At 46.6% G+C, this 23,154-nt stretch overlaps 2 protein-coding genes and 2 pseudogenes across 5 annotated transcripts; all 4 read left to right on the top strand.

Annotated features, from left to right (window-relative positions):
• The first annotated feature begins 5,055 nt into the window (after positions 1-5,055).
• LOC120643399 (regulatory-associated protein of TOR 1-like) lies at positions 5,056-15,147 on the top strand. Of its 4 annotated transcripts, none has more exons than XM_039919757.1 (23): positions 5,057-5,654; positions 7,004-7,106; positions 7,641-7,723; positions 7,810-7,968; positions 8,059-8,175; positions 8,301-8,458; positions 8,542-8,696; positions 8,815-8,959; positions 9,032-9,110; positions 9,232-9,333; positions 9,592-9,675; positions 9,768-9,878; positions 9,966-10,319; positions 10,398-10,578; positions 10,690-11,301; positions 11,416-11,742; positions 11,836-11,959; positions 12,040-12,164; positions 12,242-12,381; positions 12,479-12,580; positions 13,629-13,714; positions 13,863-13,947; positions 14,063-15,147. In XM_039919757.1, the coding sequence occupies exons 1-23, from the start codon at positions 5,250-5,252 to the stop codon at positions 14,396-14,398; spliced, it is 4,173 nt and encodes a 1,390-aa protein (XP_039775691.1). In that variant the 5' UTR covers positions 5,057-5,249; the 3' UTR covers positions 14,399-15,147. The 4 variants fall into 4 exon arrangements, with proteins under 4 accessions (XP_039775690.1, XP_039775689.1, XP_039775691.1 ...); XM_039919759.1 differs by having other exon boundaries at positions 5,058-5,654; positions 11,839-11,959; positions 14,063-15,070; XM_039919756.1 differs by having other exon boundaries at positions 5,056-5,654; positions 9,966-10,578; positions 11,839-11,959; positions 14,063-15,075.
• A 163-nt stretch (positions 15,148-15,310) lies between these two features.
• LOC120643400 lies at positions 15,311-16,476 on the top strand (annotated as a pseudogene).
• Positions 16,399-19,726, top strand: LOC120646450 (double-stranded RNA-binding protein 8-like). The gene is made up of 6 exons (XM_039923014.1): positions 16,399-16,427; positions 16,596-16,653; positions 16,882-17,056; positions 17,369-17,634; positions 18,263-18,476; positions 18,582-19,726. Exons 1-6 carry the CDS (start codon positions 16,399-16,401, stop codon positions 19,247-19,249), a joined length of 1,410 nt encoding a protein of 469 aa, XP_039778948.1. The 3' UTR covers positions 19,250-19,726.
• A 767-nt stretch (positions 19,727-20,493) lies between these two features.
• LOC120646449 lies at positions 20,494-22,257 on the top strand (annotated as a pseudogene).
• Positions 22,258-23,154: the final 897 nt, after the last annotated feature.

Here is a 23,154-nt window from a genome sequence, read left to right as displayed (position 1 = left end):
GGTTTACGGACATAGACCATTGGAGTCAGGGCCCGAGGGTTGTGCGGCCGGGCTGGGGCGTGACCACGGCTGGGTGTCGGCTATGTCGGTTGTCCGTTAGGGCAGCCGAACGTGTGGGTACAGTGTACGACCTCTGTAGAGTGTATAATCCATTCGAATGGTCCGTGTCCACGGTATGGGCAGGCTACGGTGTGGTCCTGACAACTAGTGAGCTACCTATTGTGGGTTGTGTCTGGAAGGGTTGTATACCATTAGTTGCATTGTTAGTAGAATGTGCTTATTATGTGTCGTGCATGTCGTTTCCCCTCCCGTAGGGTGAGGTGGAGCTTGCTGAGTACTTTTGTACTCACCCCTGTTGATTTTTCTCCAGAGGATCCTGACTTTGTGCCAGAAGACTACGAGTAGATCGTGTCCGCACCCAAGCTGATCGAGTGGAGTCGTGATGGATGAAGAGCTAGTCCTGCATGTTGCTATGCTAGTTGTTATCCTATGGTTGTTCTGTGTAGCTTTGTGTTGTCACTTTACTCCTCATGTACGTGTTAAATAAAGCTCTGTATGACTCTGGACTCCACTTGATGTAACATGTATTATGCCGGAGACCTTATTCGGTAATTAATACATGGTTTAGCCTTGATCTTCGGATCAGGGCACTTCACAATACAACTCACAGTGGGCGTAGGGTATTACGCTCCGGCGGCCCGAACCACTCTAAATACTTGTGTGCTTTTCGTGTTCATACGTCTCTAGATCGAGCATTCATTGGCTGTCCCCAAGCTCATCCTGCACTTAGGATTAGGCGGGTGCATTCCGCCACCCGGCTGGAGAAATCCTCCAACATTTGGCGCACCAGGTAGGGGACTGCTTGGCTTTCGCTTGATCATCGGCTCGGCATCACCATGTTTCAGGTGGCGAGCGCCCGGGTGTAAGGATCACCGGGGTGTCCGACCCTAGAGGGGGAGGGGTGAATAGGGTCGCTAATCGCTTTTTAACCTAGGGCTCAAACTACTTGCATAAGATAAACCTAACACGTCCTATATATGCTAGTTATGACTAAGGTTTATCTATGCTACTCTCTACTTACTCCAAAAAGCTTGCAACCTATAGCCAATCCTAAACAAACTAACCAGGAAAATAAAGGCACACAAGATAAAGTAAATGCGGAAACGTAATAAGGTAAGTAAAGAGGTAAGTGCAAGAGGGATGCAAACTCTCGAGTAGACACGGTCATGTAACGTGGTTCGGCACAAACGCCTACGTCCACGGGACACCGAGGCTCTTCCGATCACCGTCTTGCACTACGCCACCAAGGCGATGCCGGCAAGCAAAGGCTAGTGCCCACAAGACACCGAGTCTCGTGCACCGCCACCGTCTCGCTCGGTCACCCAGCCGAAATCCACTACGGAGCTTCTCCACCAAGGAGGGGGTCTCCTTTTCCCCCGCACAAAGTGTCGTTGCCACTCCACACCAAGTCAGAGGGTCACACGACGGATCACAAGGATTGCTTGCTGCAGCAAGACTTCTCTCAAGGGAGCTCTCGCAAGAACTAATCCCTATTACAAGCACTAAGCACTCTCACAAGTGTGCTTAAACCTATATGATGTACAATGAAGCTCTATGGTGGTTGGAGATGATCTTTGGCTCTTGTATACTTCCTTGGTCTCCAGCAACCTCAAATGAGCCGTGGGGTGGCATATATATAGCCCACACACCCCAAACTAGCCGTTGGAAAAAGGCTGACAAAAAAGCGCTATCACCGGTTAAACCGATGCTCCCGTTTTTGTCATCACCGGTTTAACCGGTGAGTGCATTTTCCAACTAGCCGTTATACTTCAACGGCTACCTCAATCGACCGACGTAATCAACCGATGCAGCGTCGGTTTAACCGGTGAGTGTAGTTGCTGAAAAATTAACTCTCTGGACAACTGCACTGACGTTCACCAATATCTAGCGTCGGTTCATCCGGTGTATAGATTTTGCCTCAGCTGCTGAGTTCATTGCACCGACGTATTCAACTTTCCTGGCGTCGGTTCAACCGGTGTTACCAAAATTCCCAGACGTGCTCCAAGTCAATGCACCGACGTATGTAATTTTCTTAGCGTCGGTTTAACCGGTGATACTAAAATATCTCTGTCTTGATTGTTTTGACTTGGTTTCTTCATGGTCTCTTCAATCTTCGAATCCATTGGACTGAAGAGGTTTCAGGGCGCTGCCCTGAGACCCGCGAGGGGCGGCTCCCCCTTGACCCCCTAGAACAGGTTTCAAGCCTTCCGCCGGAGGCCAACCCGCCTGCCGCATTAAATGCGGGCGGAGGAGGCGTGCACTGTCAGAGCAGAGCATGGGCCGCCCTCTGACGGGTTGGACAGGCACAAATGACAACACGGTAAGCCCGCCAGTTACCGAGGCGGCTCGTCAGTTACCAAGGCAAGCATTAAAAACTCAGTGCCGCGCGCATGGGCGACGAGTCATGATGATCAGCTACTGTCTGGAGCAACCGTGCACGCTGAAAGCATCTAGGCCCTCTAGGTATGTTTCGGTGATTAATGACAACCATTATTGTGACTAATGAGTTTGTGCAGCATAATGAAATCTTATCGCTCATTGGATCATATGTTAAAGAGGCCCCTAAATTTCATCATTCAAAAAGGCGATCTTGGTATTCAACTCAAGTATATAATAAGACTAAGGATCTTTCTAGTCTTAAGTGTCGCAAGGTTGAGAAGGACACTTATGTTAGTATAGGTTTTATAGTTTTGTAGAGATCGCACTATTAAGAGGGGTTAAGGCCAAGTAACTTGAGCATGGACATGGTCAATCAAAAAAATAGATGCACACATTGGTCACTCAGGTTCTTGGAAGCTCAAACAAGTGCTATTCAACTCATATCTCAAGAATATTTGGATTTCATTCAAGACTCAAATCAAAACAGACAAAATCAGGAAAAAGTCTTATCACCGGTTTAACCGACGACATCAATTTTTTATACGTCGGTTAAACGATGTCACTGAAGCATGGACACTGAGTACACCGGTTAAACCGACGATATTTGAAATTAACGTCGGTGCAGTTGTCCAGAACGTTGGTTTTCCAGGGATTTCTAAGCTTATACTCACCGGTTAAACCGACGATGGATTTGAGTTAGCGTCGGTGCAGTTGTCCAGAGAGTTGATTTTTCAGTTGATCAGTGGACAACTACACTCACCGGTTAAACCGATGATACATCGGTTAAATTGCCCGAGCTGTAACGGCTAGTTTTTCAAATGGGCAGTTTACATTCATCGGTTAAACCGATGATGACTTTTGGAGGGCCGTCGGATTAATTGATGTTGCGTACTTTTCTGGCAGCTTTTCTCCAACGGCTCTATCCGCGTGAGCTGCCTATATATACCCCTCCAATGGGTCATTTTGAAGTCTCTTGAGACCAGGCAACACTCATACACTCATTCTATTGTTGAGAGCCACCTTGAGCTTCACATTCCACTCATTTGATCTTTCAATCATCCAAGAAGTAAGGCTAAGGACTTGAGTAGAGAGAATCTTGTGTGCATCCGTTCTTGGTGATCGGTTATTGCTCAAGTGAAGGCCCTAACTTGTTACTCTTGGTGATTGGCATCACCTAGGCGATTTTGGTGATTGAGGTGTTTCTTGCGGAGCTTGCCAAGTTGATTGTGGGAGCCCGAAGAAGATTGTACGTGGCTTGAGCTCCACCACGCGCGGGATGGTGAACGGAGACTCTTAGTGAGCACCCTCGTCTCGGTGACTTGGAAGGTGACAAGACTCTTAGTGAGTGTCACAACGTGGATTAGGGGTATGTGCCAACACATCGACACCACGGGAAAAAATCCGGTCGTCTCTTGCCCACTCTTTACATTCAAGCACTTATTTTCATGCAATTTATTCATATGCTTGACTATAGAAATGATAATTTAGCTCTACCTTGCTTAGCTTTATATTTTATTGTATCCTTTGTAGCTTGTGTAGGTTACTTAGTTAGCCGGTTGGTGAATTGAGCCTTACTAGTATTGCATAGGTTAAGGTTGCTTTATCTTGATTTAGAAATTTGAAAAAGGCCCAATTCACCCCCTCTTGGTCCATCGATCCTTACACACGCTGCTACAGTGGACTGAGTCAGTATTTCGGCGCTTCATCATGACCTCGACGCGCGGCTGCAGAGGCTAGACTCTACTCCGACAGGATAGCTCAAGACCACGCCTGGTCAGAAGATTCGTACGTTGTAAGATAATATATCGCCGGGTCTACATGTCGGGCCCCCGCTCAGTGTACGTGCTCCCCTTGGTCATATAAAAGGGAGAGCACGCACGGTAGGATGACAATTCACACAGACACAAGTTCTCGGGACTTCTTCCAGGTCTCTCTCCTCCTCCACACTCTTGCTCAAGCCCAGGGCTCTAGCATGCTCTCATACAGTACTCTCTAAGCTCTGGCAATACAACTCACAGTGGGCATAGGGTATTACGCTCCGGCGGCCCGAACCACTCTAAATACTTGTGTGCTTTTCGTGTTCATACGTCTCTAGATCGAGCATTCATTGGCTGTCCCCAAGCTCATCCTGCACTTAGGATTAGGCGGGTGCAATCCGCTACTCGGCTGGAGAAATCCTCCGACAACATACATCCAACGGGTAGGAGTGGTAATGGGCCATGGCCCTAGTGGTCCCTTCACAGCTCAACAAGACTCTTAAATTATTTAGTTCAAAATTGTATAAGATTAGAGTCTGGCCCTTTTAGGACCCGGCCCTTAGATTTTCTAATTCAAAATTTTGGACCCTTTACCACCCCTACCGACGGGTCCATCTCTCAAGATAAATTCTATTTAAAATATATATTATTAATAAAATACTCAGATAAGATAGTGCTTCTCATCGTACTAGATAATGAGAAAAATGGGGAGGAAGAGTGGAAAGAAGACGGGTACTCTGCAAAGCATGCCCAAACTAGTAAAAAAGAAAAAAACATGGGAAGAAGAGAGTAGTCTAGTGATTTTCTTTTCCGGCCCCGTCAATCTCTCTCGCTCGCGTTGTCTGCCTGCCTTGCCTTGCCTTGCCTGTGCCTCTGCTTCCTCCCGCCCCGCACCGGGACGCCGCTTCCCATCTCCTCCTCCCTGGACTCGAAACGCGTCCAAACCCTAACCCTAAACCCCTCCCCACCCCAACAACCTCCGCCCAATCTTCCCCACCCCACTCACCACCTGGCTGCCCCCTCCCGATTCGCCACGCTGGCCGGATTCGATCCATGTATGTGACCAAGCTCCCCGACCTCACCTCGTCATGGCTGCCGGCTGAGGGGGATAAGCAGGAGACACACCCAGCGTCCATGGCATTGGGAGATCTCATGGCGTCCAGGCTCGTCCACTCCTCGTCCTCGCCGTCCCCATCGCCGTCGCCATCGATGGCCGCGCCCACGCCGCCGCTGCCGAATCACCACCACAACCACGTCACGGATGACCTCCCCGTCGCCAACGGTCCGGAGCCCAGGAATGGGCTGGAGGTCGCCGAGGTGGAGAAACCGGCGCCCGTGGTGTACCTGCCCCAGGTGGTGGTGCTGTGCGAGCAGCGCCACGAGAGGATCGACGAGGCTGCTGCCGCCGCCGGGCCCTCCACCAGCGGCCTCGTCTCAAAGTGGCGCCCAAAGGACCGGGTAATGGATGCGATCCAGTATGCAGATGCGCTTTCTACCGATTCTGCTATTATACCTGACTGTTTGCTGGATTGGGTGCGTTTCGGCTTGGGGGGATTCATAGGGTTGCAATTAACTGATTGAGCTTAAAAATGATAAATTAGTCGGTTGAAGTGGTTATATAGTACCTGCAAACTCAACATCGTTAATCAAAATTTCCATTACCAAAAAGATTTTAACTGCGGCGCTGCCAGATGTAATGAGACTCCGGAAGTCACAGAATAAGTAAATGACAAGTTCACTAGTCTTGCAAGCTGGACAATTGGATGTGGTGGAGTGAGTTATTGTTTGCCACAGCTGAGTATCTTCCGCCTCTGGGTGTATCGCACTGATTGGCTTTAATAACAATTAATACAAAATGGAAATTATTGTAGCCTGCTATGACATCAAACTCGTAACTCGGGCCCATTCTTATTTTTAGCGACCAGTTAAGCATTGCACGGTGATTACCAGCAGGGGCGGAGCCAGGACCCGTGCCGGGCGTGCTGCAGCACGGATCCAGCTCAGTTCATCCCACATAAGCCTTGTATAGTATTTAGACTAAAGTAGTATTATTTTAGCATAATTTTAATTAACCTGGTATTGTTTACTGTCTTAGCCTGTGGGCTAGAGGGGCTTTCTAGCTCTGCCCCTGATTACCAGTGTTTTAACCAGTCTTTTTTTTTGGATACCAAGTAAACAGTGTTACTCTGGACTTGCTTAACATGTCCTGTCAATGCTGTGATGATTATGGTAACCTCCCTGCACATACCTATATATACAACAAAATGGAAATTGCCCTCAAGAGTGTTTTTGGGATCCAATAGTAGCTGTTGCATTCAAAATGAATGGCTAGTCTCCCTTCCAAGTGACACAAGTTATCAGTGACTGGCATCTTATTGTTAAAGAAATACTTAGTCACTTGTTTACTATTGGTGAAACTATAAGTTAAAACATGGATCATGTTGTTTGGTATAGCCATTGGCTGAAGCAAAGTTTGCTGCCCAAGTTATTAGTGCCACTGGAGGCTTAAAGAATGCTTATGTGATTACACTGTAACAAAGCTGGCGTGTAAGCACACAGTAGTCTCAGGGATGCCACATTGTGCATATTGCAATTGCATGAAGCACCAGACCAGATGGGGCATCGGGTGTTTATAGCTGGCATGCAATGGTTTGAGTGTTGGTCCGCAACATAAATTACTATGTCATTATGGAATTTATAGCTATTTAATGTTTTGTTTTGTCTGCCCATCAGATCATTCTCCGTGCTTTTTGTATGTTGTTTGCATGTTTACATGACATTCACTAATGATGAATTTGGTTGTGCAGATGAAGACTGGATGTGTTGCCCTTGTATTATGTTTGAACATTAGTGTTGATCCACCAGATGTAATTAAAATCTCCCCTTGCGCAAGAATGGAGTGCTGGATAGGTAAATGTTTATTTGAGTGTATATTTCCAAATTTCTTATTAGCTGAGGGAAAAAGTACAGTTATCTGCATCTGATAAATCTGTTTCGCCTATGATGTGTGTGGAATTTAGCTCATCCCCATGTGAATATGCCTTGCAAGTTAGGATCCACTAAAAAATGATCTGCTTTTCACCATTTGATTGATTGAAACTGTGTTTTTTTTTGTAACCTTTTGCATTTCTCAATGCCAAATAACCGTAGCAATGAAATGTCTGGTACCTACTGTTTCCCATATGACATTATTTTGCTTCATAGTTTTTAAATCATTTTATGTACCAATCCCAGAGATGAAAATTGTATAACTGGTGTTTCGTTGTCGATGAATTACAACTTTGTAGTGCTTGAAAAATTATTTGTCAAGAAACTGGAAAATTTATCTACTAGATTGTAGACATGGGAATTCATATTGGTTGATAATTTTGTACTTAAATACTGTTATTTCCCTCATGAATTGCTTTGAGATCTGCTCATAGATTTTTGTTTCTTTCTTTTCAGATCCATTTTCTATGGCACCTCCTAAAGCCCTTGAAAATATTGGAAAAACTTTGCACTCACAGTATGAGCGCTGGCAACCTAAGGTGAAGAATTTGCTTTCCTGTTTAACTTCTGTGGTATTTTGAATTTTGATGTTGATTGTTTGGCTCTTCATGTCCATCGCTTGCAGGCTCGTTACAAGCTTCAGCTAGATCCAACTGTGGAGGAAGTTAAGAAGCTTTGTAATACTTGCCGCAGATATGCCAGATCAGAGAGAGTCCTTTTCCATTACAATGGCCATGGTGTACCAAAGCCTACAACTAATGGTGAGATTTGGGTGTTTAACAAGGTAAATGTTACTAAGACACTGTACTGATTGCTGCATATACTTATCATAGAGGCGTCTTTCATAAAATGTCTTTTTTGTAATTTGTTGCAGAGTTACACGCAGTATATTCCACTTCCGATTACTGATCTTGATTCTTGGCTAAAAACACCTTCCATTTATGTTTTTGACTGCTCAGCAGCTGGAATTATTGTGAAAGCTTTTCTAGAGGTATGCTGTATGCTAATTAATTTATATATCTTATTCTTGAAGTTGAAGCTAATCTTGATTTATGTGTCTGTTTTGTTCTTATTTCTGAATCGTCTAATTTACATAGTGACTTTTGTTTACTTCAGCGCCTAGACTGGAGTTCCAGCTCCTCTTCGTCTTCGCAGAAGGATTGCATTCTTCTTGCTGCCTGCGAAGCACATCAAACACTTCCCCAGAGTGCAGAATTTCCTGCTGATGTGTTTACGGCTTGCCTTACAACACCCATCAAGATGGCATTGCACTGGTTTGTTCTCCATCCCTCCCTCCCTCCCTCCCTGCCTGCCTGCATTTTGTGCTTACATGGGGCCATGCCTATAAACTAAGCAGGTTTTGTAAGAGATCATTACTCCGTGGTTCTATGGATCATTCTCTTATTGACCAAATTCCTGGAAGGCAAAATGACCGTAAAACTCTTCTTGGAGAACTGAATTGGATTTTCACTGCCATTACAGACACTATTGCATGGAATGTTCTTCCTCATGGTACGGCATCTAGGAGATAGATATAATATTTTTGAGAAAAAAGAAAATCAGAGAAGATCATTTGAGTTAAAGTAAATGTCTGGCTGTATTGGGTTTATGATAAAGTTTCACTGTGCAGATCTATTCCAAAGGCTTTTCAGGCAAGATCTTCTGGTTGCTAGTCTCTTCCGTAACTTCCTGCTTGCTGAGAGAATCATGCGATCTGCAAATTGTTCTCCAATTTCTTATCCGTTGTTACCACCGACACATCAACACCATATGTGGTAGCTAACCTGATTAGTCCTTATGTTTTTGCATTAGCTATTTTGTGCATTTTGTAACTTGTGAAATCCCAGGGACGCATGGGACATGGCTGCTGAGATTTGCCTTTCCAAGCTTCCTCAGTTAATTGCTGATCCAAATGCAGAGTTTCAGGTTTTCTACTTGTTGCTTAGCCCTTTATTAACAAATACATCAGTTGTTTAGTATTATTTTGCCTTTTGAATCTATAATCACTTCAGTATACCCAATTCATTTGTCTCCTAATTCAAACCAGCAAAGCCCTTTTTTCACGGAACAACTGACGGCTTTTGAAGTGTGGCTTGATCATGGTTCTGAGGACAAGAAGCCCCCTGAACAATTACCTATAGTTCTTCAGGTAATACATTTTTATGTTACAGTTCTGTAAAGGTCAATATCATTTGCAAAACCCACTTTAAATATGTTAGCTCTTTAGAAGTACCTCATTTCCCTTCTCTTCGCTTCTATAAGTTTAATTTAGTAAAATGTTTCGCATGCTTTCCCTTAAATTATCCTATCTACTATGTTTCTTTTCTTCTTTCGCATGCTTTCTCTTAAATTATCCTATCTACTATGTTTCTTTTCTTCCATTCTTTCTTACATCAGTTTTGTGCAGGTCCTGCTTAGTCAATCACATAGATTCAGAGCGCTTGTTTTGCTTGGAAGATTTCTTGACATGGGACCATGGGCAGTTGATTTGGTTTGTACTTGAGCTCTTCTGCATGTACCTTTTGACAAGTGCTTGTTATTTATTTTCAGATGCGCTTAATCCGTTTCGCCTCATTGTTTTAGGCCCTGTCTGTTGGAATCTTTCCTTATGTGCTCAAACTGCTTCAAACAAGTGCAATGGAGTTGCGTCAAATTCTTGTGTTCATATGGACGAAAATTCTATCTCTTGATAAGGTATGCACTCTTGTTTTTAGTCTTGTGAAACTCCTTTGTATTGTAAGGATCAGGAGTTTAACCTGTATACTTTTCCCCAAATGGCAGTCGTGCCAGGTGGACTTGGTTAAAGACGGAGGACATGCATATTTTATCAGGTTTCTTGACAGTTTGGATGCTTACCCAGATCAGCGTGCAATGGCCGCTTTCGTTTTAGCAGTTATTGTGGATGGGCATAGGACGGGTCAAGAGGCCTGTATTCATGCATGTCTTATAGATGTTTGTCTGAGACATCTGCAACCTGAAAATCCCCATGATGCACAGACAGAGCCTTTGCTTTTGCAGTGGCTTTGTTTATGCCTTGGCAAACTCTGGGAAGATTTTGCTGAGGCTCAGTTACTTGGTCTGCAATCAAATGCACCAGAAATTTTAATTTATTTGTTATCGGAGCCCCAACCTGAGGTACAATGCCTTCATATTTCATCTGTTCTTTCCTTTGCTTCCTTCACAATATATTTATTAAATATTTGGTCTTGCCAGGTCAGAGCTTCTGCTGTTTTTGCACTTGGGAATCTTCTGGATATGGGATCAACATCATCAAATGGCGCCGATGATGATTCTGATGATGATGAAAAAGTAAAAGCTGAAATAAATGTCGTTCGAAGCCTTCTGCAGGTTTCTTCAGATGGTAGCCCCCTTGTTAGATGTGAGGTTGCTATAGGTATGTGCATTAGAAAAATGAATATTTTTTGTAGGGCACCCTTTTATTGTGTTGGAACTATAGAAAGAAAATTCTTTTTAACCTTTTTGAGTTGATCTGATGTTTTTCCAGCGCTTACTCGTTTTGCATTGGGTCACAATAAGCATCTCAAATCTGTTGCTGCTGAGTATTGGAAACCTCAAACCAATTCATTGCTGAAGTCACCTCCATCACTGGCCAATATAAGTAGTCCAAACAATGTCTACAGTCCCAACAACATTCGACAAGGCAGCAGTGGTCTTGCTTCTCATATTGGTCCTGTGCTAAGGGTTGGCAGTGATAGCAGTGCCACTGGTCGTGATGGAAGGGTTTCTACGAGCAGCCCGATTGCAGCAAGTAGCATCCTGCATGGCTCTCCCCAGTCAGATGATTCTTCCCAACACTCTGATTCAGGCATATTACTGAGAGACAATGCAAGTAATGGTGGCCTCAGCTACACTAGATCGAGGCCTGCTGACAGTGTCGTTTATTCTCAATATATATCAACTATGTGTTCTGTTGCTAAAGATCCTTACCCAAGAATTGCAACTATTGGTCGGAGAGCACTGTCCCTTATAGGTGTCAAGCAAGTGGTCATGAAAAACAGTAGATTTAACAGTGGAGGTGCACATCAAGGGGAGACATCTGCACCTCCATCAAACTTTGGAATGGCACGCTCTTCTTCCTGGTTTGATATGAATTCTGGTAAGTTTTACTGCCTCACTTTCCTTGCTGTGCTTGGAGGTCGGAATACCTCAATATTGTGCATGTTCAGGGAAAGACAATAATTATTGAATTGAGTCTTTGAATATTTTGCAGGAAACTTCTCAATTACATTTAGGACGCCTCCTGTTAGCCCCCCTCAACATGATTATCTTACAGGATTACGCCGAGTGTGTTCTATGGAGTTCAAACCACATCCTATGAATTCTCCTGAGGGCTTAGCTGATCCCCTTTTGAGCTCTGCTGCGGCTCCCAGTAATGCTGATCTAAGCATACTTCCCAAATCAACAATTTACAACTGGAGTTGTGGATACTTCTCTAGGCCACTTTTAACTGGTTCTGACGATAATGAAGAAGCCCATGCTAGAAGAGAAGAGAGAGGACAAATTACACTAGATTGCATTGCTAAGTGCCAGAGATCATGTACGTGGCCTACATTAGTCCGCATTACATTATTTTTGTTGATATTCTTGCTTATTTATCTTTTTTTATTATTATTGTGGGGCCTGGGAATAGCAGCTTGCAAGATGACAAGCCAAATTGCTAGTTGGGATACAAGGTTTGATTCAGGTACAAAAGCAGCATTGTTGTTGCCATTTTCTCCAATCGTCATTGCAGCTGATGAAAATGAACAAATAAGGTGAAATTGTTATTTCAATTAACAATCCTGGTGCTTGAAATGCACTAGTGCAGTTGTGCTAAAGTTCTGTCTCATGTCAGAGTTTGGAACTACGATGATGCACTACCCGTGAACTCTTTTCAAAACCATAAATTGTCCGACAGAGGGCTATCGAAACTCTTGCTTATCAACGAGCTTGATGAGAGCTTGCTTTTAGCTGCCTCAAGTATGCCTCTCTTCTCTATGCTTTTCCTTGTATACTTATATCTTCTATCGCTGCATTATCTAATTTTCATGTTGCAGGTGATGGAAATGTACGTATATGGAAAAATTTTACTCAAAAGGGAGGACAAAAACTTGTAACTGCTTTCTCATCAGTTCAGGGTCATCGAGCTGCTGGTCGCAGTATTGTGATCGATTGGCAGCAGCAATCTGGTTGCCTGGTAATATTCTACTATTTTCCCATTGGTTCTGTAATTTTATTTCATGTGCAGTAGGCTGTTCTAATACAGGAACTTGCTTCATTCTGTTGTTCAATAGTATGCATCTGGTGACATGTCTTCCATCTTGGTATGGGATCTTGACAAGGAACAACTTCTCAGCACCATTCAGTCATCTGGTGACAGTGCGATTTCTGCCCTCGTAAGTTCTTGTTACCATGTGCTATATGAGCCATTCAAATATTAGTTCAAGCAACTTCCTTTTGTTATTCGAGTAGGCTATCTTGCACTTCCTTACTGAGGAAATAACCATAGATATGTGATTCTGTGTTTACTTGATATTCATGTTTTAAATTAATCAATAACTTGCAATGTTACTGTGCACCTGTATTTGACTGCTAGTCACAGTATCATATAATTCAGGGTTTGTATTTGATAGTTATATTGACAACAAAATACATGTAGTAGAAAAGAGTTGAGGCACACTATATTAATGCACATGCACCCTCCTAGACTCCTACTAATTGTGTGCAGTTGAAATTGCGAGGTTTTATGAGTGGAAGTAGCTTTTGGTGTTGCTTTCTGTATGATTGTGAACTTGTCTCAAGTAGGCTGAACAATGTGAGAAGAGGCAAATATAGGAATTTCCCAAAGGATTTTCTCCTGTTGTGTCTAAAACTATGTCTTTTTACTAGCAAAAATAAGTACTGTGCTCCAGTGTAATGGTTTATCAGCTCATCTTGTTGTTCTCCTATAACATGGTGAAAGCACTGGTGGGCCCAGGGCCGGGCGATCTTGGGCACTCGCCCGGGCTCCCTTGCTATACGTGCAACAAGCTAATGCTAGCGCATCACAATGCTGGCCACTACTAGAGAGAAGCAAGGCAAGTAGTAGTCAGCATGCATGTATTCAAGTCAACACTAGAGACCAGAAAATTAAAAGAGGAGGGCCAATAACTAGAATCAGTTTGAATAGCTAGCGATTCAAATATGTTTGGCTGTGGTCGCAATCTTCTTCTACTGGAGACGGTAATAGAATTGTCTTAAGCTTGGCCCAGGCTCCTTTCGATCCCTGGGTCCGCCACTGATTGAAAGTTCTCAAGAACACATGTATTTTCATTCCATAGACATGAAATTTGCTGTTTGATTGCTTTAATTATTTAGTTCTTGCTATTGCAGCAAGTTTTATGTTAAATCTTGTTTCTATCGTCTGTTCTTGAGCATGACCTTAGCTTGTTGCTTCTGTTTCAGTCTGCATCTCAGGTCCGCTCTGGACACTTTGCTGCTGGTTTTGCTGATGGTTCTGTCAGGATATTTGATGTTCGCTCTCCTGATAGGTGAGTACAGTAGTATCTACATCCTCTGTCCTCTTGCCAGCATACCATGCAAATGTTATATGTGCCCTATCCAATGTCATCCTTCCTCTTTCTTTTCTGTCAACCTATATCATTTTTTTATTCTGAATATTCTTTTCCTATACTGTAGACTGATCTATATGGCAAGGCCACATGCCCCAAGAACGGAAAAGGTTGTGGGCATAGGGTTTCAGCCTGGGTTTGATCCATACAAGGTATGTTCTACCACTTCTTTGCATTGCTATGTTTTTTATTCTCAGCTGTTGAAGCAACTGTGGGCTTGCTCAAAGCTTTATAAGGCCCCCTTTTCTATCATCTATGGTATCACAGATTGTAAGTGCATCTCAAGCTGGAGACATTCAGTTTCTGGATGTTAGAAGAGCAGCAGAACCCTACCTGACTATTGAGGCACACAGGGGTTCACTTACCGCTTTAGCTGTTCATCGGCATGCCCCAGTTGTTGCTAGTGGCTCAGCCAAGCAGATGATTAAAGTGTTCAGTCTTGAAGGAGAGCAGTTGACGATAATTCGCTACCAGCCATCATTTATGGGCCAAAGAATAGGCAGTGTAAACTGCCTTTCTTTCCACCCGTACAAATCACTCTTGGCCGCTGGTGCTGGTGATAATGCTCTTGTCTCTATCTATGCCGAGGAAAATTACAAGTAAGATGAGATCTACATCCCTTGACATGCATCAACAATGCAACCGAAGGCCTTATCATTTTGGCTAAGGCGATGTGTCCACACCAAGGTCCAGCTACAAGATCCAAGATGATGTGAAGCCTGTTCACCGGCAACATGGTGGGTATATGACCGGGGCTCTCGGTTCATATTGCCTGTCGGGCGACATGTGCAGTTTGTAAGATACAGCAAAGCCAAGATTCATTAGCCTCCTTGCAGAAGGTTTGTGAACCCCTACCCTGGTCCTGTCATTGAACTTGGAGGCTCCCCCCAAATAAATTAATCATACCTAGGTTAACCGAAATGTAAATAGTCACCTCATTCGGGTTGTACCTTTGCTTTTACCAACTGTAAAAAGGTTTGGAGATATGGTTGACACCATAAATCAGGTGTGGTAGGGGCTGCTGCTGCTGCTGCTGCCTGGGCTAGTGGGGTTGTGCATAGGGGCCCAAGTGGAAGAAATAGAATGCATGCCCATGTCTCGTGTATTCACAGATGGATGTTGTTGAATAGATAGATGCATTTGTCCAGCTAATATAGCACTAGATGGGGTTTAGCATGGCTTGAATGAATGGATCCATGCCCTTGAGCCACCTGCATTGTAAGCAATGGACAGATTGCCCATTTGTAAATACGAATCGTGTTTGTACAGTTGTCAGGTCTTGTGCCAGTGTAATGTGTGCGAAGATGTGTTTTCCTTGGGTGTAGTTTTATTGAATCCTCAAGTGAAAGGAAGCATGAGCGTCATCTTTGTGTTTAATTAAAGTCAGCAATTGAGGGATGGGGATGTCTAGGTGTGTTGAATGCTTGTAACCAGAGCATTGGATTTGGAATGGGGGTAAACGAAGGTACTATAATAATGTAGTAATTGAGAATCATGTGGTTGGTTGATGATTGCAGTTAAACACGAGCTCAGCCCCATCCGCTGCTATTGGTTTGTGTTGTAGCTGCTGCTGTGCTGCACAAGGGAAGGGAAGGGAAGGGATGATGAGCGCGAGCAGCCACGTCGTAGCGCCGCCGGAAGCCACGGGCCAGCACCACCGCCTGCTGCTGACCCTCGCTCGCCATGGCCGCTTCGCCGCCGCCACCACCCTCTTCTCCACCGCCCGCTGCACGACCCGCGCCCTCAACTCCCTCCTCGCCGCGCTCTGCTCTTCCCCGGCGTTCCTCCGCGTCGCCCCCTCCGTCCTCCTGCGCGCCGCACGCCACCACCTTCCGCATCCTCACCTCCGCGCTGTGCCGCGCCCCGCCGCCGCCGCCGACGCCGACCTCCTGCGATGCATGCCCGGCCTCCTGCTCGACCCGGACCAGCGCCACTGCCGCTCGGTCCTCGCCTCCCTCTGCCGCTGCGCCCCCGCTCGGGAAGCGCTAGCCTTCCTGGACGACATGCGCCGGTGGGGCGTCTCGCCCATCCGGTCGGACCACCGCGCCGTCCTCGACGCGCTCCTCCGGGAGGGGATGGCGGCCGAGGCATACGAGGTCGCGGCGAAGCAGATGGACGCCGACGGGGCGCGCCCGGGTCTCCCGGAGTTCGAGCGGGTGCTCCGCGCCTTCCGCGAGAGCGGGTCGTGGGACGCCGTCGAGGAGGCGTTCGACGAAATGCTCCTGCGGGGTCTCGTGCCGGGCGCGCGCGTCTACGTGGGCGCGCTGTGCGACAAGGGCGATCTGGCCGGCGCGCGCCGGATGCTGGGGTGCATGGAGCGCGCGAGGTGCCCGCCGGACGTCGCGACGTTCGGCGTCGTGGTGGCCGGGTGCGTGGCCGCTGGGGACATGGACGCCGCGAGGGAGATGGCGCGGGAGGCCATCAGGCGGGGCCTGCGGTGGGATGCGCCGGCGCTGTCGGAGCTGGTGGGCGCCCTGCGTCTGCGTGGCAGCGGCCATCTCGCGCGGGCGCGGGGGGGTGCTGCTGGACATCCTGCGTGACGGCTGCGCGGCCGGCTTGGATGCGTCGGCGTTTCTCCCCTCATTGGAGACGAGGGAGGGTCCATGCCCGGCGGCGAGACACCGACGTCCTTGTAGCAATTAGCAATAATCCCTGGCAATTAGCAGGCCTGTTGTTGTGCATTTACAGTGTCAGTCAGTAAGCCTGTGCGTGCGCCTTGGCCGTAGCTGGAGAGGCAAACCACTCCACTCCCCCTGCTTGGCTGCTTCATGAGACTCTGTTCTGCTGGCTGTTTCACCAGCCAGTCAACAATATTTTTCTCTCACATCAAATCAACACCAACCACCAGCCATTCAGCAGTAATTTTTTCTCACAACAAACCAGCACTAGCCACCAGCCGCAGCCTCTAGAACAAAGTCCCTCTGTTTTTTTTTGGAAAGGCTGCTTCCTTCTCTTGTGCCTACGCACACAATCTCTCAACTCTGAAGAAACAGGCACTGTAACTGACTGACACCTGGGCACCACCGTTCGGTGGACCAGATTGCCATTGAGAGGAACACACGAATCCCTATCCATGAAAATGCTAGAGCCACCCACGCACAACCACCCCTAGAAACGCCGCCGCACAGAACCCTCCTTCCTCACCCCTACTCCTCCAGGCGGCGGCGCGGAGGGCTATAGACGGCGGACGCGCGGCGCCGCCCGATGCCACCACGAACTTCTCCCCTTGGCCCATCGTCGTGGTCACTCCCGCCGGGATCAGTAAGCTTCCCCAACCCTCTAACCAATCCCATCTGATTCTTGCCGATTTCGCTCAATTTCTTGCTCGATTTCTTGGATGATCTCTGCTAGTACCTCGTCACTTTATACAGTTATTACCTGTCCATCCGGAACCCACCCTAGCTATTTTTTAAAGTAATTTACGACATTAGCGTCTTTTTATTTGTTACCAGAAGCTTGTTTGGCCATCCTACCGGAGGCTTCCAGGATAGCTCATTCCAAATTTCTCTTCTTTTTTCAACAGCATTGCAATACTGCCGTTTTCTTAGTTGTTACATGCTTGATTTCGCACAGGGGTTGAGAATTGCTACGTATTCAAGAGCCGCCTGCAAGAGTACGCGCAGAAAGCTGGTCTCCCAACCCCTGAGTATCATACCCTCAAAGAGGGCCCGTCCCACGAACCAATATTCAAGTCCACAGTGGTCGTTAACAACACCAAGTATGATTCGCTGCCTGGATTCTTCAGCCGAAAGGCTGCAGAACAGTCGGCCGCTGAAGTTGCGCTTCTGGAGATAGTCAAGTCTGTTCCAGCAACCGAAACCAGAAGCATCCCAGCAGTAGTAAGTTACTCGTTTACGCAGATATTTGTGCTAAACAAGTAAAGATTCTAAGTTCTATACAAAATCAGCCTCCAAAAACAAAAGCATCAACTTCAAGTTATATGTCCTCTTGTGCTTGGGCAAAAACGAACTAACTCATTCACTGTTATATGTTGCCTAGAACATTTACGTGCTTCTTTAAATTACATATGTTTATCCCTACTTAACTTGCCATGGTGAAGCCTTCGGGGAATGTGTTGGAAGACTGCTAATAAATTGTATGTTCGTTGCTGTTGTTAGTTTTTTCAAGTAATGTTAATTAGTTCAACCATGATCTTCTAACAGGACCCAAGTACAATCACGAAGGTCTGTTTTAGGTTTCATGGCATTTCCCCAAATTCAATACATTCTTCTGTCTGATTGTAACTATTGAAGCTCTCGATTATGCTAAGATATCCTCTAAATATAGTAGGGGATTAGTCATGAAAATGTTTGCAAATTTGTTCTGCCCAGTTTGTGAGCCATGCATACTAGATAATCTGAAGATATCCTATAGTTCTTAGAAATTAGGATGACTAAATTAGCATAGCAGGGCAGTACCTCTTCTTGACTGACGTTTTGCTTCGATACATCCTACCATGTTTTGCAGCAAGAGACTGGCCTGTGCAAGAATCTTCTTCAGGAGTATGCTCAGAAGATGAATTACGCCATTCCATCTTACATTTGCTCTAAGCAAGCTTCAGGCGTAGCTCCTTTCGTATGCACTGTTGAGATTGGTGGCATACAATACATAGGTGCTGCAGCTAGAACAAAGAAGGATGCAGAGATAAAAGCTGCCCGAACAGCTCTTCTTGCAATCCAGGGTAATTTTCTTTGTATTCAATCCAGGGCCATTCGGTATGCAAACATTATCCCTCCTTTCTGGATCTTGCTTGGATTGGGTCATAAATGGGCAATGTTTGGTGCAGGTCAATCAGAAGGTTGTGCAAATGGTGCCACGAAGTACATTGTTGTTCCTGGACAAAGGCAGGTTAAGGAGACAGATAAAAAGCCACTTGAAACCCTCAAATCACTTAAAGTCAAGAAAAGTGGTGGAAAAAAGAAATGGAACAAGCGGAAATTCTTGAGGAAGACCGACCAGATTGTTGATGATGAAAAGGATGGAGCTAGGGAGGCTGGGGATGTTCATGATTGTGATGTCCCAATGCAGGCATCCAGAGACAGTATAATGCTGCATCCTGAAGAGGAAGCTAGAATAGTGGAACAGGAGCTTCTTAGAGATATGACAATGCTGCAAGCTGATAAGGAAGCTAGAAGTGTAAAGCAGGGGCTTCCAATGCTTCAACACCATGAGGAAGCTAGAAGAGTAGAACCTGACTTATCTAGAGACGCTGCAATGGTTCAATTTAGTAAGGAAGTTGTAATGCTACAATCTGATGAGGAAGCTAGGATAATAGAACCGGAGCCACCTAGAGATCCTGCAATGGCCGAACCTAAGGAGGCAGCTAGATGTGTAGAACAGGAGCCACTCGGTAGCGCTGAAGTGGTGAAGCATAACATGGAAGCTAGAGCTGTAGAGCAGGAGTCAGTGAGCACCTATGTAGCATTGCAATTTGATAGGGACCAAGCAAAATGATGCAGCGTGAAGGAGGAGCCACCAAGCAATACTGCAGTGATGCAGCGTGAGGAAACAGAAACTCCTAAGCAAGAAGCACCTCAAAGAGGCGAATTGGTGCAATCTAACTAGCGATGTATTTCTAGAGAAGAACAAATCTTCTGAACAAGAAGAGCAAAATATAAGGGATGAATTCATTGCTGGAGGCAAATAAGTCCGCGGGAGATAAAATAAATTATGGTGGTTGACTCCAATTGTAAGGGCCTTCCTCCAATGATAATAGTGTATCGACACGTGAAAAAGAGAGAGATGGGAGCGTGTGAAAAAACTGAGTTAATTTATGGTTGGCATCATTGGGCGATTGCATTCCTGATGAACTATATAAACCAAGCTACTCATCAGTAGTTTTTCCCTGTCATATTTGAACGGTTGAATTGCATGATCTGGTTACCAGATGGTTTGCCTTTCCTTAAATGTAATCTCTTTTTTGGTTGGGCCCGCAGGCCGCTCCAACCACGGGCTAGCGTTTCAGAGAACTCCGGGAAAAAAAAATCGATGGGAGTATGGGAACCGAGGCAGTTTATGTTTGCCATCATTAGCTGATTGTACCCCTGAACTATGTGAACCGAGGTAGTTAGTTAATGGTCTGTTTTTCCCTGTCATACTTGAGCGGTTTATTGCATGAACCGATGGTTGCTTAAATGTTGTCACTCATTATATGAATTTTTTTGCATCCCAAAATATGATTGCACGCAAAAGAAACAGAACATTTTCCATTCTGCATTAGCATGCATGATGCAGCAAATGCCTAAACAACAGCTGATCTAACAAGTTTTTAGACTAGAATGTTTATGTGTGGCTGTTAGTTATGACATGCCCGGTAAAAATTCGGATAAATCGATATCGGTGTATTGTGAAAATAATAAGGGGGTTTTCTACAAATAAACAGATTGATATCATTAATGATGATCCAAATTAGAGAGGTTTCTGCAAATATTTGGATCGTGATCCAATTGAGGGGTGTTTCTACAAAATTTGCTCCACCCGGATTTTCAAGTCAGCAGTCAGCACAGCACCCAAGTTTGACCAAGGAGACGCCCAAGATTGAGGACGTCTTCCATTCCATTCCATCCCAGGACCATCTCCATCTCCCTCGCCACAAAACCACCACAAAAGTTGTCGTTACTAGATGCTAGCGTTACGCCATAGTGGCCCTTGCCGTTGCCAGCTCTAATGACTATGCTCCAACCACCGGCGCCGCTGCGATGCTCCTCAACTACCGACCTTCCACGCCGCCACTCGCCGACGCCGACCACCACCTCCCCAACACGCCGCAGCACTGCCTCGGGGAACTCCCCTCCTTTTGCTGCCGGAAATCCGGCAACGAACCATTCGCTGCCCGCGTCGTTCTGGCCGCCGTCGACTGGACCTCTGCCCGCCGGACGTGCACCAAGGAGTGGCTCAAGAATCCCATGAGCATTGCGCTGCTGCTCTGGCTGCTCTGCGTCGGCGTCTCCGGCGGCATGCTGGTGCTCCTCCTCCTGGGCCTGCTCGACGGGGCGTCCCGGCGCCGGCGGAAAGGAAGCGCTGGGTCGAGATCAACAACCAGGTCCTCAACGCGCTCTTCACGCTGATGAGCATCTACCAGCACCCCGCGCTCTGCCACCATCTCTTCCTCCTCTGCCGCTGGCGCCCCCACGACGCCGCCGACCTCCGCGCCGCCTACTGCAAGAGCGCCGCGCCGCGCGCCGGCGAGCGCGCGCACATGGCCGTCGTCGTGGCGCTGCTGCATCTCACCGTCGCGTGCCAGTACGTGCTCTGCGGCTTCTACTGGGGGTACACCAAGACCACCAGGCCCGAGCTCGGCGAGGACGGCTTCCTCGTGCTCGGCGTCGTCGCGCCGGTCGCCGCTGCCGTGTACACCATGTGCAGTCCCTTGGGCAAAGACGGCCACGAGCTCGGCTGCTCCAATTCAGTCTCGAAGACACAGTCACAAATGCAGCCCACCTCCAGTGGGCATGGGCACGTCGTCGTGATCGAGCCCGAGTGGGCCGGCGGCATGTTCGATTTCGGCGGCGGCGACACGTCGTCGGCCTGGTGCCTCTCCCTGCCGTGCACCTTCTTCTGCGTGTTCGGGTGGAACTTGGAGAGGCTGGGTTTCGGCAACGCGTACGTGCACGCCGTCACGTTCGCGCTGCTGTGCTTGGCGCCGCTCTGGGTGCTGGGCGTCTCGGCGCTGCACATCCGCGACCGCGTCATCGGTGACATGGTCGGCGGCGCCGGCGTGGTTCTCTGCGCCTGCGGGCTGCTCTACGGCGGCTACTGGAGGATCCAGATGCGGAAGAGATTTGGCCTTCCGGGGAGCAGGGCGTGCTGCGGCTCCAAGTCGCTGACGGACTACGTGCGGTGGCTCTTGTGCTGGCCGTGCGCGCTGGCACAGGAGGTGCGCACGGCCAACCTCTATCACGTCGACGGCGAGATCCTCTACTCCAAGGTGGATGACGGTGGCCACGAGGAGAGGCAGCCGTTGCTCCTAGTTCCCTGCAGTGATGATCATGACGAAACCACGACGATGGCTCCACCGGTGGTTCATCAGGTTACAGGAGGTGCGCACGGCCAACCTCTATCACGTCGACGGCGAGATCCTCTACTCCAAGGTGGATGACGGTGGCCACGAGGAGAGGCAGCCGTTGCTCCTAGTTCCCTGCAGTGATGATCATGACGAAACCACGACGATGGCTCCACCGGTGGTTCATCAGGTTGTAGTGGTTCAAGTCGAGGATGAAAAACCTGACGAATGCAGCAGCGTTCTTCACAGTGAGACGGTCAATTCTTCGATTCCAACATCGGTGATGCTGAGGAAGGAGTATGAATCTTTGTCAGAGTCGAGCCGAGCAATGTTGAATGATTATGATCGTAGATTATCATCTGCTGGAAATTGGAGGCTGGAGAAGGTGAAGAAGCTCATCAATATGGTGACTCTGCTGTCGCTGCTCATTATTTTGTACACAAGGGGAATTATTCTCTAGAGAAGCAGAAGATATCGGACATGTTGGATTTGGATTTGCATGCTATAGATTACATGTAAACTCTTTCTCCACTCTTTTTTATCTTGGTGAAAACAGGATTAAAGGAATTCAGTTTGTTATGGAGTTCATTGCTGTGTATATATACTAAAACACATACTTTTGTAATGTATGATAGTATAAACCCCAACTGCAAAAAGGAACAAGTAAAAATTAAAGACATATTTTACATCTTCTTCTGTCTGTTTCGTTTTGTCAGTGAATGTGTAATTGTGTATTATGTTTCAGAAACTAATTTTAAGATGGCGCGACAATCCTCTTCTGTCTTTGTAAAACCTATGGAATTACCATATTGTATTAACTAGATAAAAGAGAAAAAGAAATGGCAGGGAACCTAATAGTCAACCTGAATTCTTCTGTGCCTATTCATAAATCTTTGAAGAAAAAAGCTGCAAAAAACACCAGTTTTCCAGATCCCAGTTAGGCGCCTATTTATATGAACCCGTGGAATCTTATTACCATGGTTACGTTGTTGTTTGTATCTAAATCTGCAGACCATCTTCGAAAGAAAAAGGAAGGAAATCTGAAGAACATCGAAGTAAACTGCACCTTGTATGCTTCCTTGTTATTTTTTTTGGCCGTCCTTAGTAGTACATGTTGTCAAAGTCCTTTTTGGCGTACTGAGCAGATTCAAGTATTGCTGATAGCATGAACACTAATCATGTGAAAACTACAAGAAGAATTGCCTTTCTCCCATCTATCAGGGAGGACGGAGCTTAGTCCAGTCTGAAACTGAATGGCCGTCCTGTGTGTGCAGCCTGAACGGAACCTTGTGAGCATGCCAAAGTTGATTCGCTGCTGATGCGTCATCTTCCTGGATGATCGCACATGAACAATGCA

Source organism: Panicum virgatum, chromosome 8K (genome assembly GCF_016808335.1).
Source record: "Panicum virgatum strain AP13 chromosome 8K, P.virgatum_v5, whole genome shotgun sequence".
Classification (NCBI taxonomy): domain Eukaryota; kingdom Viridiplantae; phylum Streptophyta; class Magnoliopsida; order Poales; family Poaceae; genus Panicum; species Panicum virgatum.
Note: the sequence above shows the minus strand (reverse complement) of the source record. Positions and strands in the feature narration are given on the sequence as shown.

Bases quoted from the DNA above. Each gene is read 5' to 3' on its own strand.
- LOC120643399 (XM_039919755.1), top strand. From the start codon at position 5,250: ATGTATGTGACCAAGCTCCCCGACCTCACCTCGTCATGGCTGCCGGCT. The intron at 8,176-8,300 runs GTATGCTGTATG...TGTTTACTTCAG, and splicing joins TTGTGAAAGCTTTTCTAGAG to CGCCTAGACTGGAGTTCCAG. The intron at 12,581-13,628 runs GTAAGTTCTTGT...CTTCTGTTTCAG, and splicing joins ACAGTGCGATTTCTGCCCTC to TCTGCATCTCAGGTCCGCTC.
- LOC120646450 (XM_039923014.1), top strand. From the start codon at position 16,399: ATGCCCGGCGGCGAGACACCGACGTCCTT. The intron at 16,654-16,881 runs GTAATTTTTTCT...TGAAAATGCTAG, and splicing joins CAACCACCAGCCATTCAGCA to AGCCACCCACGCACAACCAC. The intron at 18,477-18,581 runs GTAATTTTCTTT...TGTTTGGTGCAG, and splicing joins AGCTCTTCTTGCAATCCAGG to GTCAATCAGAAGGTTGTGCA.